Below are 14,406 nucleotides of genomic sequence, written 5' to 3'. Positions count from 1 at the left end.
TGTACATAATCCCAATGGATCCAAACCCCTTCCCATTCACTCCCACTGTACACAATCCCAATGGACCCAAACCCCTTCCCATTCACTCCCACTGTACACAATCCCAATGGACCCAAACCCTTCCCATTCACTCCCACTGTACACAATCCCAATGGACCCAAACACCTTCCCACTCACTCCCACTGTACACATTCCCAATGGATCCAAATGCCTTCCCATTCACTCCCACTGTACACAATCCCAATGGACCCAAACACCTTCCCACTCACTCCCACTGTACACATTCCCAATGGATCCAAATGCCTTCCCATTCACTCCCACTGTACACAATCCCAATGGACCCAAACCCCTTCCCATTCACTCCCACTGTACACAATCCCAATGGACCCAAACCCCTTCCCATTCACTCCCACTGTACACAATCCCAATGGACCCAAACCCCTGCCCATTCACTCCCACTGTACACATTCCCAATGGATCCAAATGCCTTCCCATTAACTCCCACTGTACACAATCCCAATGGACCCAAACCCCTTCCCATTCACTCCCACTGTACACAATCCCAATGGACCCAAACCCCTTCCCATTCACTCCCACTGTACACAATCCCAATGGACCCAAACCCCTTCCCATTCACTCCCACTGTACACAATCCCAATGGACCCAAACCCCTTCCCATTCACTCCCACTGTACACAATCCCAATGGACCCAAACCCCTTCCCATTCACTCCCACTGTACACATTCCCAATGGATCCAAATGCCTTCCCATTAACTCCCACTGTACACAATACCAATGGACCATCACCTTCGCCAAGAGAAGTCGTTGGCTGCAGGATTCCCATTTTCGTGACATGTAAGTTCTGCCTTTCCCATGCCCTCATGCCAATCTTCCGAGGATTTGCCAATGGTGACTTCTGGAACAACTAGGAGGGAAAAGTTAAAAAATGTGTCAAAACCTGAAATAATGGTGTACACACATACCTCGACCCAGATACACCATCTACTCATTTTAAACACAGCCAAAAGCTCCCTATACCCTGCCCCCATCAAACACACCCAGGACAGGTACAGCACGGGGTTAGATACAGAGTAAAGCTCCCTCTACACTGTCCCCATCAAACACTCCCAGGACAGGTACAACACGGGGTTAGATACAGAGTAAAGCTCCCTCTACACTGCCCCATCAAACACTCCCAGGACAGGTACAGCACGGGGTTAGATACAGAGTAAAGCTCCCTCTACACTGCCCCCATCAAACACTCCAGGACAGGTACAGCACAGGGTTAGATACAGAGTAAAGCTCCCTCTACACTGTCCCCATCAAACACTCCCAGGACAGGTACAGCACGGGGTTAGATACAGAGTAAAGCTCTCTCTACACTGTCCCCATCAAACACTCCCAGGACAGGTACAGCACAGGGTTAGATACAGAGTAAAGCTCCCTCTACACTGTCCCCATCAAACACTCCCAGGACAGGTACAGCACGGTGTTAGATACAGAGTAAAGCTCCCTCTACATTGTCCCCATCAAACACTCCCAGGACAGGTACAGCACGGGGTTAGATACAGAGTAAAGCTCCCTCTACACTGTCCCAATCAAACACTCCCAGGACAGGTACAGCATGGGGTTAGATACAGAGTAAAGCTCCTTCTACACCGTCCCCATCAAACACTCCCAGGACAGGTACAGCACGGGATTAGATACAGAGTAAAGCTTCCTCCACACTGTCCCCATCAAACACTCCCAGGACAGACACAGCACAGGGTTAGGTACAGAGTAAAGCTCCCACTACACTGTCCCCATCAAACACTCCCAGGACAGGTACAGCACGGGGTTAGATACAGAGTAAAGCTCCCTCTGCACTGTCCCCATCAAACACTCCCAGGACAGGTACAGCATGGGGTTAGATACAGAGTTAAGCTCCCTCTACATTGTCCCCATCTAACACTCCCAGGACAGGTACAGCACGGGGTTAGATACAGAGTAAAGCTCCCTCTACATTGTCCCCATCAAGCACTCCCAGGACAGGTATAGCACGGGGTTAGATACAGAGTAAAGCTCCATCTAAACTGTCCCCATCAAACACTCCCAGGACAGGTACAGCACGGGGTTAGATACAGAGTGAAGCTCCCTCTACTCTGTCCCCATCAAACACTCCCAGCACAGGTACAGCACGGGTTTAGATACAGAGTAAAGCTCCCTCTACACTGTCCCCATCAAACACTCCCAGGACAGGTGTAGCACGGGGTTAGATACAGAGTAAAGCTCCCTCCACACTGTCCCCATCAAACACTCCCAGGACAGGTACAGCACGGGGTTAGATACAGAGTAAAGCTCCCTCTACACTGTGCCCATCAAACTCTCCCAGGACAGGTACAGCACAGGGTTAGATACAGAGTAAAGCTCCCTCTACACTGTCCCCATCAAACACTCCCAGGACAGGTACAGCACGGGGTTAGATACAGAGTAAAGCTCCCTCTACACTGTGCCCATCAAACTCTCCCAGGACAGGTACAGCACGGGGTTAGATACAGCGTAAAGCTCCCTCTACACTGTCCCCATCAAACACTCCCAGGACAGGGGCTCACGTGATGTAAGTAGAGGAACAGCTGCATTTTCAGGAGCTCTGTCTCTACTCATCTTTTAACTTTTTTTTTAACCCTGATGCATGACCCACAATTATTTGATCCTGCTGTTGATGGTCTGTGCTGTGTTCCTGGAAAATCCTGGCTGAATTCTGGCGATGGGAAACTGTGTGAGGTCAAGATCCTTGTTTGATTTAGGTGATTGATGGTGGCTGTGGTGAGGTCGAGCGTGCGGTCGGGTTTCGCTGGTGTGCGGACCCACGCTTCACCAATGCCATTGGCGTCGAGCTGGTGGCTGTCATAGAACATGGAACATGCAATGCAGAAGGAGGCCATTCGGCCCATCGAGTCTGCACCGACCCACTTAAGCCCTCACTTCCACCCTATCACCATAACCCAATAACCCCTCCTAACCTTTTTAGGACACTACGGGCAATTTATCACGGCCAATCCACCTAACCTGCACATCTTTGGACTGTGGGAGGAAACCGGAGCACCCGGAGGAAACCCACGCACACACGGGGAGAACGTGCGGACTCCGCACAGACAGTGACCCAAGCCGGGGAATCGAACCTGGGACCCTGGCGCTGTGAAGCCACAGTGCTAACCACTGTGCTACCATGCTGTCATTGTGAGTGAAGTTGCGGACGGTGGTGTTGGCTCCCTGGCACAGATTATCGCTGCCCATACTGATGAGGTGTGAGATATCAGAAAGAGAATGGATGGAGAAGAGAATCTTGTCAGTCGATGGGGCAGTTTCTTCGGTGGCGGCTCACCTTCAGTCCTTGGACATCCTGTGCGTGGTATAGCGAACATCCTGGTTGATTTGGGGAGGTGGGAAGGAGTATCCGTGTGCCCGATCTGCCATGAGGAACTGGGGATGAATACCCGGCCGAATTTGAGAACTAGTTGCCATGCTTTCACAATCTCGATTTGAAGGCTGGGCGAGTTGAGTTCAATGAAGCACATTGCATCCGGTTTCCGAGTCCTGGGGTTGGTCGAAGGCTCCAACCACTGGACTTCCGTTGTCTTGTCCTCGATGTTCATCGACAAGGAAGGGCTGGAGGCGGCCGAGCACGATGGGACTTCTCCAGCCGCCAGGGCCCAGGTTTCACTCTGGGGCAACGACATGATGGAGGTACAGGGGCTTATGGGAAAGTGTGTCATAATATACACCAGCAGACACACACACTGATGGACACACACAGGGACCAATCAACATGCACAAACACCGCAGCCAATCACCAGTTAGAATCCACACACTATAAAGGCAGAGGGCACCACGGTTCCAGCTCATTCTGGGTGCTGCCTCTCAGTGGAACAAGAACTCATCCAGCACAGCACAGACTCACACCACGTGCTGAGACCACGTGGTTCGGACAAGGCTTAGGTCTCTAGTTTAAATTAGCATCATTTAGACCCACTGTCATCGTGTGTTAGTTAGTTAGAAGTAGTTAATAAAATTGAGTTGAACCTTCATCAGTGTTGGAAGTGTCTGTTCATCTCTCAAGCCTAAACCAGCCTGCACTTCACTCTGTACGGACCCTGGTTGTTCCTTGATCATGGATTTTTCCTGCTCCGTGGATGGTTAAATTATCCTGCGGTTCATCGTTAATCCTGAACATTGTTCCCTTGGGATTATACTCCAGAATTTATCTTCCTGCCTTTTATGCTGAGGAGAGTGTTTGAGCACAGAGATGTTTGCCATCTTGTTATCTTGTGCCCATCATGCTGAGCTGGTTGTAAATGGAGGTTGCACAGTATTTACCATCTGCTGTAACCTTTCACACTGAGGGAGTACATTAGAGTTCTTAGATTCCCGTCACTACCTTTGGACACAAGACTGACGCCGCAGCAGCGTAGATTATTTGGTGTACAATTGGTTTGACCTCACCCCATTGTGGGTGAGGAAACGCTCCCACTCAAATTATTTGTGTTGTGTCTTTCTTTTGTACATTTATTATTTTGGGATTGCGGAATCTTTGCTCGTCTCCCGTGATGGAATGGATAGATCGGGGCGGGATTCTCTGCTCGCCGAAATCGCGTTCGGCGATCGGGCGGTGGTGTTTTCGCGATGCTCCCCCCCCCCCCCCCTCCAAAGCCGCATGCTCGGAGAGTACGCCACGCGCTGTATCGACGGCCTCGGGACATTGCCCGAGGCCCGCAACCTGATGCTCCACCCCCGACCGGCCACGTTCCCGACGGCGTCGGCCGTGTGTGGTCCCATCGGACGGGAACTCGCCGTGGCGGCCGCGGAACTCAATCAATCGCCGGTACAGTCGGGGGAGGGCCGAACCGCGGGCGGGGGGGGGGGGGGGGGGGGGGGACATTATTAGGGGCTGGGGGCACTGTGGGGGGGATGGTCCGGGGCATGCTAACCGGCCAAACGGGGGCACTATTTCGCGTGCCGGGTCCGCGAGCGGCCGACGCCATGTTGCAAGGCGCGGTTGTCGGCCGTCGCTGTGCGCACACGCACCCAAGGCAATTCTCCGGGGTGGGTGAGTAAATTTGCAGATGACACTAAAGTCGGTGGAGTTGTAGACAGTGCGGAAGGATGTGTGCAGGTTACAGAGGGACATAGATAAGCTGCAGAGCTGGGCTGAGAGGTGGCAAATGGAGTTTAATGCAGAAAAGTGTGAGGTGATTAATTTTGGAAAGAAAAACAGGAAGGCAGAGTACTGGGCTAATGGTAAGATTCTTGGTAGTGTGGACGAGCAGAGAGATCTCGGTGTCCATGTCCATAGATCTCTGAAAGTTGCCACCCAGGTTGAGAGGGTTGTTAAGAAGACGTACAGTGTGTTAGCTTTTATTGGTAGAGGAATTGAGTTTCGGAGCCATGAGGTCATGTTGCAGTTGTACAAAACTCTGGTGCGGCTGCATTTGAAGTATTGCGTGCAATTCTGGTCGCCCCATTATGGGAAGGATGTGGAAGCATTGGAAAGGGTGCAGAGGAGATTTACCAGGATGTTGCCTGGTATGGGCCTCACGGAAGCATGGTGGTTAGCATCAATGCTTCACAGCTCCAGGGTCCCAGGTTCGATTCCCGGCTGGGTCACTGTCTGTGTGGAGTCTGCACGTCCTCCCCGTGTGTGCGTGGGTTTCCTCCGGGTGCTCCGGTTTCCTCCCACAGTCCAAAGATGTGCGGGTTAGGTGGATTGGCCATGCTAAATTGCCCGTAGTGTAAGGTTAATGGGGGGATTGTTGGGTTATGGGTATACGGGTTACGTGGGTTTAAGTAGGGTGATCATTGTTCGGCACAACATCGAGGGCCGAAGGGCCTGTTCTGTGCTGTACTGTTCTATGTTCTATGGAGGGAAGATCTTATGAGGGAAGGCTGAGGGGCCTGAGGCTGTTTTCGTTAGAGAGAAGAAGGTTAAGAGGCATACAAGATGATCAGAGAATTAGATAGGGTGGACAATGAGAGCCTTTTTCCTCAGATGGTGATGTCCAGCACGAGGGGACATAGCTTTAAATTGAGGGGAGATAGATATAGGACAGATGTCAGAGGTAGGTTCTTTACTCAGAGAGTAGTAAGGGCGTGGAATGCCCTGCCTGCAACAGTAGTGGACTCGCCAACACTAAACGCATTCAAATGGTCATTGGATAGGCATATGGACGATAAGGGAATAGTGTAGATGGGCTTTAGATTGGGTTCACAGGTCGGTGCAACATCGTGGGCCGAAGGGCCTGTACTGCGCTGTAATGTTCTATGTTTCTATTATCGGCAGCTATAGCCAGGTACTCTACGCTGCGTCCCTGCTAGGCCCCATCAAAACGGGGAATTGGTGGCCGCTTTCCGCCATTTCTTAGAGAACATAGAACAGTACAGCACAGAACAGGCCCTTCGGCCCTCGATGTTGTACCGAGCAATGATCACCCTACTTAAACCCACGTATCCACCCTAACCCGTAACCTAACAACCCCCCACTCCTTAACCTTACTTTTTAGGACACTACGGGCAATTTAGCATGGCCAATCCACCTAACCCGCACATCTTTGGACTGTGGGAGGAAACCGGAGCACCCGGAGGAAACCCACGCACACACGGGGAGGACGTGCAGACTCCGCACAGACAGTGACCCAGCCGGGAACCAAACCTGGGACCCTGGAGCTGTGAAGCATTTATGCTAACCACCATGCTACTGTGTTGCCCATTCTTCTGGGATAAAACACCACCGTTCCCACCCATCCCGCCCCAGAATCAGAGAATCCAGCCCCAGGTATCCTGGAGAAGATTGGCTTCCTTTTCTTGTCTGTGATTGGCGCCTCTGGTGTTGCTGGGATGGGGGGAAATATATACAGGTGCTCGCCCGAGCGTGGTTGGCTTGTCGTTGGATATCTAGCCTTTTTTTGGGCTGGTCTATATTTACTAGGCTGCGCGGGTGGTGACAGTGGCCTCTTGTTTGAGTAGGTGAGGGCAGGAGTAACTGCTTTACCTGGGTCGGGGGCGGGTATGTTGGACGGTGGAGTGTGGTGCCCTCTCCCGTGATATATTTATTAGATACAGCTCTTGTGGCTAAAGGGATCAAGGGATTTGAGGGGGAATGCAGGATCAGGGTATTGAACTTGATGATCAGCCACGGTCATAATGAGTGACAGAGCAGCCTTGAAGGGCCGAATGGCCTCCCCCTGCTTCTATTTCCTATGTTTGTTTCTATGTATGAGGTGTCTCCTTCTGGGGCTTCCTGGACTGCTCTCCAAATTGAGATTCGGTCCCCCTGGAGAGGTCGTACCCTGTTGGATCCGGGGCCTGAGTGGGGGTTTGGGCTCAGCATTGTTCGAGTCTTTCCTCAATTTGATGTTGGGCTGGATGGAGGAGGAGGGCGCCCTCCTCCATGTGGTCTATATAGGGACTTCCAAGCTGTCCTCCTTACTGAGGACTGTAGGGGGCAGTGTCCTCTTTTTAATGAGATTTTGCAGTTCTATCCCTAGTATCATTTTTGCGAAAGTTTCCTTTGTTGTATCTTGTCTGACGTTTGGTGTTCCTCTCGCCTTGGGCTTTCCTTTCTTCACCCAGGTGGGAGAGGCGCTGACACAAACTCTGATTTGTTATATTTAATTCTAGAGTGTCTCCAGGTACAGCACAGGGTTAGATACAGAGTAAAGCTCCCTCTACACTGTCCACATCAAACACCCCCAGGACAGGTACAGCACAGGGTTAGACACAGAGTAAAGCTTCCTCTACACTGTCCACATCAAACACTCCCAGGACAGGTACAGCACAGGGTTAGACACAGAGTAAAGCTTCCTCTACACTGTCCACATCAAACACTCCCAGGACAGGTACAGCACGGAGTTTGATACAGAGTAAAGCTCCCTCTACACTGTCCTCATCAAACACTCCCAGTACAGGTACAGCACGGGGTTAGATACAGGGTAAAGCTCCCTCTACACTGTCCCCATCAAACACTCCCAGGACAGGTACAGCACGGGGTTAGATACAGAGTAAAGCTCCCTCTGCACCGGGCTCTATGATACTCACAGTACACGCTGAGTTTATGTTCAAGGCGGGCTGGCTTCGCGAAGGTATAGTGGCTGACCAGACATGAGATTTTGTGACCCTCCATCGCTCTGACTGGGTCCAGGTAGTAATGGCTGACGATGGTCAATGTGTCATCTACATTCTTGGTCGATGTCTCCTCGTGTTCGCCACTCACCTCCGAGTCCCAGCTGATGGTTGCCGGTGGTGAACTGCGCTTGGCAATGCAGGTGGCAGCTAATGCCCGTCTGTCACCCTCCAGCAAGTCCCGTTCGCCAGGCACGATGGAGGTTTTTGGGGGCACTGTATGAGAGACGGATAGGGAGTGAGGGAGAGGAGGGTTAGACAGCAGTGAGAGTGAGGGTGGGGGGCAGAATGGAATAAGGGAGAGAGGGGGAGGAGTGGACAGATGACAGAGGAGTGAGCAGAGAGGGGGATGCGGAAAAGCAGAGGGTGACAGAGGGAGGGAAAGAGAGGAGAGATGGAGAGAGGAAGAGTGAGGATTTGAGAGGCGGTGGTGAGAGAGTGTGGGAGAGGGAGGCACACCAGGAGAGAGCGCGGGAGATAGAAGAGAGAGCGAAGAACGAGTGAAGGGGAAAGAGTAGTGGATGACGGAAGATCGGTGGCAGGTGGAAGTTGGATGAGGAGGAAGAAAAAAGGAATGCAGGAGAGAGGGAGGGAAAGAGGGATGGATAGAAGGGGAGAGGTAAGAAAGGGAGAGAGAGAGAGGTTAGTGGGAAAGATGGACAGAGAGTTTGTGAGCGAGAGAGAGAGAGGAACGAAAAAGAGAGAGGGAGAGAGATAGTGAGAGTGGGGAGAAAGGGAGAGAGGTGGGAGAGCAGCGAAGGGAGAAAAAGGGAATGGGGAGGGAAGGAAGGAGGAGAAAGAGAGGAGAGAACTCAGTCAAGAGCGAGCGAGGGAGGAATTGAGCAATCAAGGTGGATAGAATGGGGAGGGAGGGGTGGAGGGTGAGAACAAGTGGGAGATTTGGAGAGGGGGAAGAAGAGTGGGCAAAAGAAAGGAGAAGGGGGAAGAGAGATTTGGATAGAACGAGAGAGGTGGTGAGAGAAAATGCAGGGGAGAGGGAAGGGGGAAAAACAAGGTGAGAGAGGTAAAGAGAGAGGAAGGGAGGGAAGGGAGATGGGGGAAAGAGAAAAATGGACCGAGGGTGTGAAAGGGTGGGTTGAGAGAGGGAGGGAGAAAGGGAAAGTGGGGTGAGGGAAGGAGAGAGAGAGACACAAGGAAACAGATTGAGCATGAGAATGAGCGACAATATTAAGTCAATGGTAAAACAATTTCATGCCGAGAGAGCAATGGACTTGCGTGGAGCCTGGGATCATTCTCCTTATGAGCAGAAAAGATTAAGGGTGGGTTTAATAAAGGTGTTCAAAATCACTGAGTGCTTTGTGGAGACTGGTGGCAGGGAGGGTCAGTAACCAGTGGGCAAGGATTGAAGGAAATTGGCACGTGATCGACTTTCATACAGCGGCCTAGAGATTAACCAATTGCTGAGTGTTTGGGTTCCCTCGTGGGCACAGATCTCTTGTCTCATTGCATTGCCCTGTAGTTTTGGTGGTTCCATTAAAGATCGAGGCCTGCCCACCTGCCCAATGCCAAGGCTCTCTGTACTACCCCTTCCTGCCTCCAGGAATACATTCACCTTCATCGAAGCGGAGAACAGACTCCATCACTCCCCCACCCCCACCCCCCACCCCCCCACCCCCACACTCTCCCACCTCCCCACTTTCCACCCCCCCCCCCCAGCCCCCACCCCCCACTACTCCACCCACCCTCTCCCCCAGCTCCCACTCACCCACCCCCACCCCTCACCCCCCACTCCCCCACCCCCCACCCCCCCCACTCTCCCCCCCAGCCCCCCACCCCACCTCTCCCCCAGCTCCCACTCACCCACCCCCACCCCTCACCCCCACCCCCCACTCCCCCCCCCCAGCCCCCACCCCCCACTACTCCACCCCCCTCTCCCCCAGCTCCCACTCACCCACCCCCACCCCTCACCCCCACCCCTCACCCCCCCACTCCCCACCCACCCCACTCCCCCACCCCCCCACTCCCCCATGCCCCCACCCACCCCACTCCCCCACCCCCCACGTCCCCACTCCCCACTCCCGCACCCCCCCATTCCCCCACCCACACCCCCCCACCCCCCCATTCCCCCACCCACACCCCCCCACCACCACGCCCCCACTCCCGCACCCCCACCCCCCTACTCCCCCATTCCCCCACCCACACCCCCCCCCACTCCCCCACACCCCCCACCCCCGCCGCACTCACGGCCGGGGCCTTGACCATTCCGGAAACGCATTATCTCAGCAAATGTAATTTTTGCTAGTTCAGGACGTGGCTAAGGCTCGCGAGGGAGCTGCCACCTTGGACGATGATGGCATGGCTCGAGGAAGCTGTCTCCTCTAGTGACAGCTGCACTCCGAGGGTACCGATTCATCCAGTCATCCTCTTTAGGCTCATTCTTCAAACGCGCTGCTGTTCCATTGAGCATTGGCAACGGGAGACTGGCAACACGATCGCCACTTCCAGCACGAGGAGACTTGGCGTCCAGGAATAGGGAATTCTCCGCTTCAGCGCCAGTGCCAGCGGAGATTGTGTGGTCTTTTATGACCAAAGAAATCGGCCTGAAACCCTCAACGATACCAGGACTGGTGACGGGCGAGCACTGACATCGAGTGAAACTCCGGCCTCCTCCACTAAAACCTGCCGGAGAATGGCCGGGTCCCGAGCCGCGCATGCGCACAGAGGACGACCTTCTGCGGTCGTGCCGTGCAACATGGTGGCAGCCGTGCACGGACCCGACCCGTCATCCGCGACCCCACAGCCCACGCCCCTTGGCCACCCCCCACAGGTCCGCCCAGCTCTCGCAGAAGCACCCCTGGCCGTCGGCACGGATCCCGGCTGAGTTTGGCAGCGCTGGACACAATCCGCAGCCACCACGTCGGGTTCACAATTTGTGTGACCACACATCGACTCAGCCAAGCGGGAGCGGCCGTTGATGCCCGAACACCGTTGCAACAGTGTGCAGTGCGCGTCACGATTTGGCGGGGGGGGGGGAGGGGGGCAGGGTGGGGGTGAGCATAGCTAACAGGCGTCAAACCGGCGCCAAAATCATGTTCGCCGATCGGGCGGAGAATGGGCTCTGATGCCGAAATCGGGGCTGGCGCCGATTTCACGCCAACGAGGAATCTCACCCAGAGCTTATCGCCATCTGCTCGCTGGTGGAGTCGGACACTTTAGGAACTTTCAAGCGGTTATTGGACAGGCACATGGAGCACACCAGAATGACAGGGAGTGGGATAGCCTGATCTTGGTTTCGGACAATGATCGGCACAACATCGAGGGCCGAAGGGCCTGTTCTGTGCTGTACTGTTCTACGTTCAGTGTGTGAGCCCGGGTGTGAAGGAACATTATTTTAATAGTGATTTCAGTGTGTGTGAGCCTGGGTGTGAAGGAACATTCCTTTAATAGTGATTTCAGTGTGTGAGCCTGGGTGTGAAGGAACATTCCTTTAATAGTGATTTCAGTGTGTGTGAGCCTGGGTGTGAAGGAACATTATTTTAATAGTGATTTCAGTGTGTGTGAGCCTGGGTGTGAAGGAACATTCCTTTAATAGTGATTTCAGTGTGTGAGCCTGGGTGTGAAGGAACACTCCTTTAATAGTGATTTCAGTGTGTGAGCCCGGGTGTGAAGGAACACTCCTTTAATAGTGATTTCAGTGTGTGTGAGCCCGGGTGTGAAGGAACATTCCTTTAATAGTGATTTCAGTGTGTGTGAGCCCGGGTGCGAAGGAACACTCCTTTAATAGTGATTTCAGTGTGTGTGAGCCCGGGTGTGAAGGAACATTCCTTTAATAGTGATTTCAGTGTGTGTGAGCCTGGGTGTGAAGGAACACTCCTTTAATAGTGATTTCAGTGTGAGTGCCCGGGTGTGAAGGAACACTCCTTTAATAGTGATTTCAGTGTGTATGAGCCCGGGTGTGAAGGAACACTCCTTTAATAGTGATTTCAGTGTGTGTGTGAGCCCGGGTGTGAAGGAACACTCCTTTAATAGTGATTTCAGTGTGTGTGAGATCGGGTGTGAAGGAACACTCCTTTAATAGTGATTTCAGTGTGTGTGAGCCCGGGTGTGAAGGAACACTCCTTTAATAGTGATTTCAGTGTGTGTGAGCCTGGGTGTGAAGGAACACTCCTTTAATAGTGATTTCAGTGTGTGTGAGCCCGGGTGTGAAGGAACACTCCTTTAATAGTGATTTCAGTGTGTGTGTGATGCTGGGTGTGAAGGAACACTCCTTTAATAGTGATTTCCGTGTGTGTGAGCCTGGGTGTGAAGGAACACTCCTTTAATAGTGATTTCAGTGTGTGTGAGCCCGGGTGTGAAGGAACACTCCTTTAATAGTGATTTCAGTGTGTGTGAGCCCGGGTGTGAAGGAACATTCCTTTAATAGTGATTTCAGTGTGTGTGAGCCCGGGTGTGAAGGAACACTCCTTTAATAGTGATTTCCGTGTGTGTGAGCCCGGGTGTGAAGGAACACTCCTTTAATAGTGATTTCAGTGTGTGAGCCCGGGTGTGAAGGAACACTCCTTTAATAGTGATTTCAGTGTGTGTGCCCGGGTGTGGAGGAACATTCCTTTAATAGTGATTTCAGTGTGTGTGAGGCTGGGTGTGAAGGAACACTCCTTTAATAGTGATTTCAGTGTGTGTGAGCCCGGGTGTGAAGGAACATTCCTTTAATAGTGATTTCAGTGTGTGAGCCCGGGTGTGAAGGAACACACCTTTAATACTGATTTCAGTGTGTGTGAGCCCGGGTGTGAAGGAACACTCCTTTAATAGTGATTTCAGTGTGTGAGTGCCTGGGTGTGAAGGAACACTCCTTTAATAGTGATTTCAGTGTGTGTGAGCCCGGGTGTGAAGGAACACTCCTTTAATAGTGATTTCAGTGTGTGAGTGCCTGGGTGTGAAGGAACACTCCTTTAATAGTGATTTCAGTGTGTGTGAGCCTGGGCGTTAAGGAACACTCCTTTAATAGTGATTTCAGTGTGTGTGAGCCTGGGTGTGAAGGAACACATTTTTAATAGTGATTTCAGTGTGTGAGAGCCCGGGTGTGAAGGAACACTCCTTTAATAGTGATTTCAGTGTGTGTGAGCCTGGGTGTGAAGGAACACTCCTTTAATAGTGATTTCAGTGTGTGTGAGCCCGGGTGTGAAGGAACACTCCTTTAATATTCCTTTACCGCAGCACGGTAGCATGGTGGTTAGCATCAATGCTTCACAGCTTCAGGGTCCCAGGTTCGATTCCCGGCTGGGTCACTGTCTGTGTGGAGTCTGCACGTCCTCCCCGTGTGTGCGTGGGTTTCCTCCGGGTGCTCCGGTTTCCTCCCACAGTCCAAAGATGTGCGGGTTAGGTGGATTGGCCATGCTAAATTGCCCGTAGTGTCCTAAAAAGTAAGGTTAAGGGGGAGTTGTTGGGTTACGGGTATAGGGTGGATATGTGAGTTTGAGTAGGGTGATCATTGCTCGGCACAACATCGAGGGCCGAAGGGCCTGTTCTGTGCTGTACTGTTCTAAATTCTAAATAGTGATTTCAGTGTGTGTGAGCCCGGGTGTGAAGGAACACTCCTTTAATAGTGATTTCAGTGTGTGTGAGCCTGGGTGTGAAGGAACATTCCTTTAATAGTGATTTCCGTGTGTGTGAGCCTGGGTGTGAAAGAACATTCCTTTAATAGTGATTTCAGTGTGTGTGAGCCTGGGTGTGAAGGAACACTCCTTTAATAGTGATTTCAGTGTGTGTGTGCCCGGGTGTGAAGGAACATTCCTTTAATAGTGATTTCAGTGTGTGTGAGCCCGGGTGTGAAGGAACACTCCTTTAATAGTGATTTCAGTGTTCCTTCACACCCGGGCACACACACACTGAAATCACTATTAAAGGAGTGTTCCTTCACACCCAGGCACACACACACACTGAAATCACTATTAAAGGAACACTTCTTTAATCGTGATTTCAGTGTGTGTGAGCCCGGGTGTGAAGGAACATTCCTTTAATAGTGATTTCAGTGTGTGTGAGCCCGGGTGTGAAGGAACACTCCTTTAATAGTGATTTCAGTGTGTGTGAGCCTGGGTGTGAAGGAACATTCCTTTAATAGTGATTTCAGTGTGTGTGAGCCCGGGTGTGAAGGACATTGGTTTAATACTGATCGAGATAGTGATTGCCGAATTAGAGTGGAAGTTCAGAGACTATTTCCTCGGGTGGATGTAACTGTAAGATTCAGGGTGGGAGATATAGGAGGGATGTCCGAGGTAGGTTCTTTACTCGGAG

General features: G+C 52.2%; 1 protein-coding gene across 1 annotated transcript in view; it reads right to left on the bottom strand.

The window, feature by feature from the left end:
* LOC119967790 (nectin-4-like) overlaps positions 1–14,406 on the bottom strand; it is an 84,032-nt gene that overhangs the window by 9,617 nt on the left and 60,009 nt on the right. Inside the window, exons 3-4 of the mRNA XM_038800789.1 lie at positions 8,071–8,370; positions 808–925 (exon numbers count right to left, since the gene is read on the bottom strand). Coding sequence (XP_038656717.1) covers positions 808–925; positions 8,071–8,370 — 418 coding nt within the window. The remainder of the gene's footprint in view (positions 1–807; positions 926–8,070; positions 8,371–14,406) is intronic.

The sequence above is a fragment of the Scyliorhinus canicula genome, chromosome 6 (genome assembly GCF_902713615.1).
Source record: "Scyliorhinus canicula chromosome 6, sScyCan1.1, whole genome shotgun sequence".
In the NCBI taxonomy this organism is placed as follows: Eukaryota; Metazoa; Chordata; class Chondrichthyes; order Carcharhiniformes; family Scyliorhinidae; genus Scyliorhinus; species Scyliorhinus canicula.
This window is presented reverse-complemented; position numbering and strand designations above follow the sequence as displayed.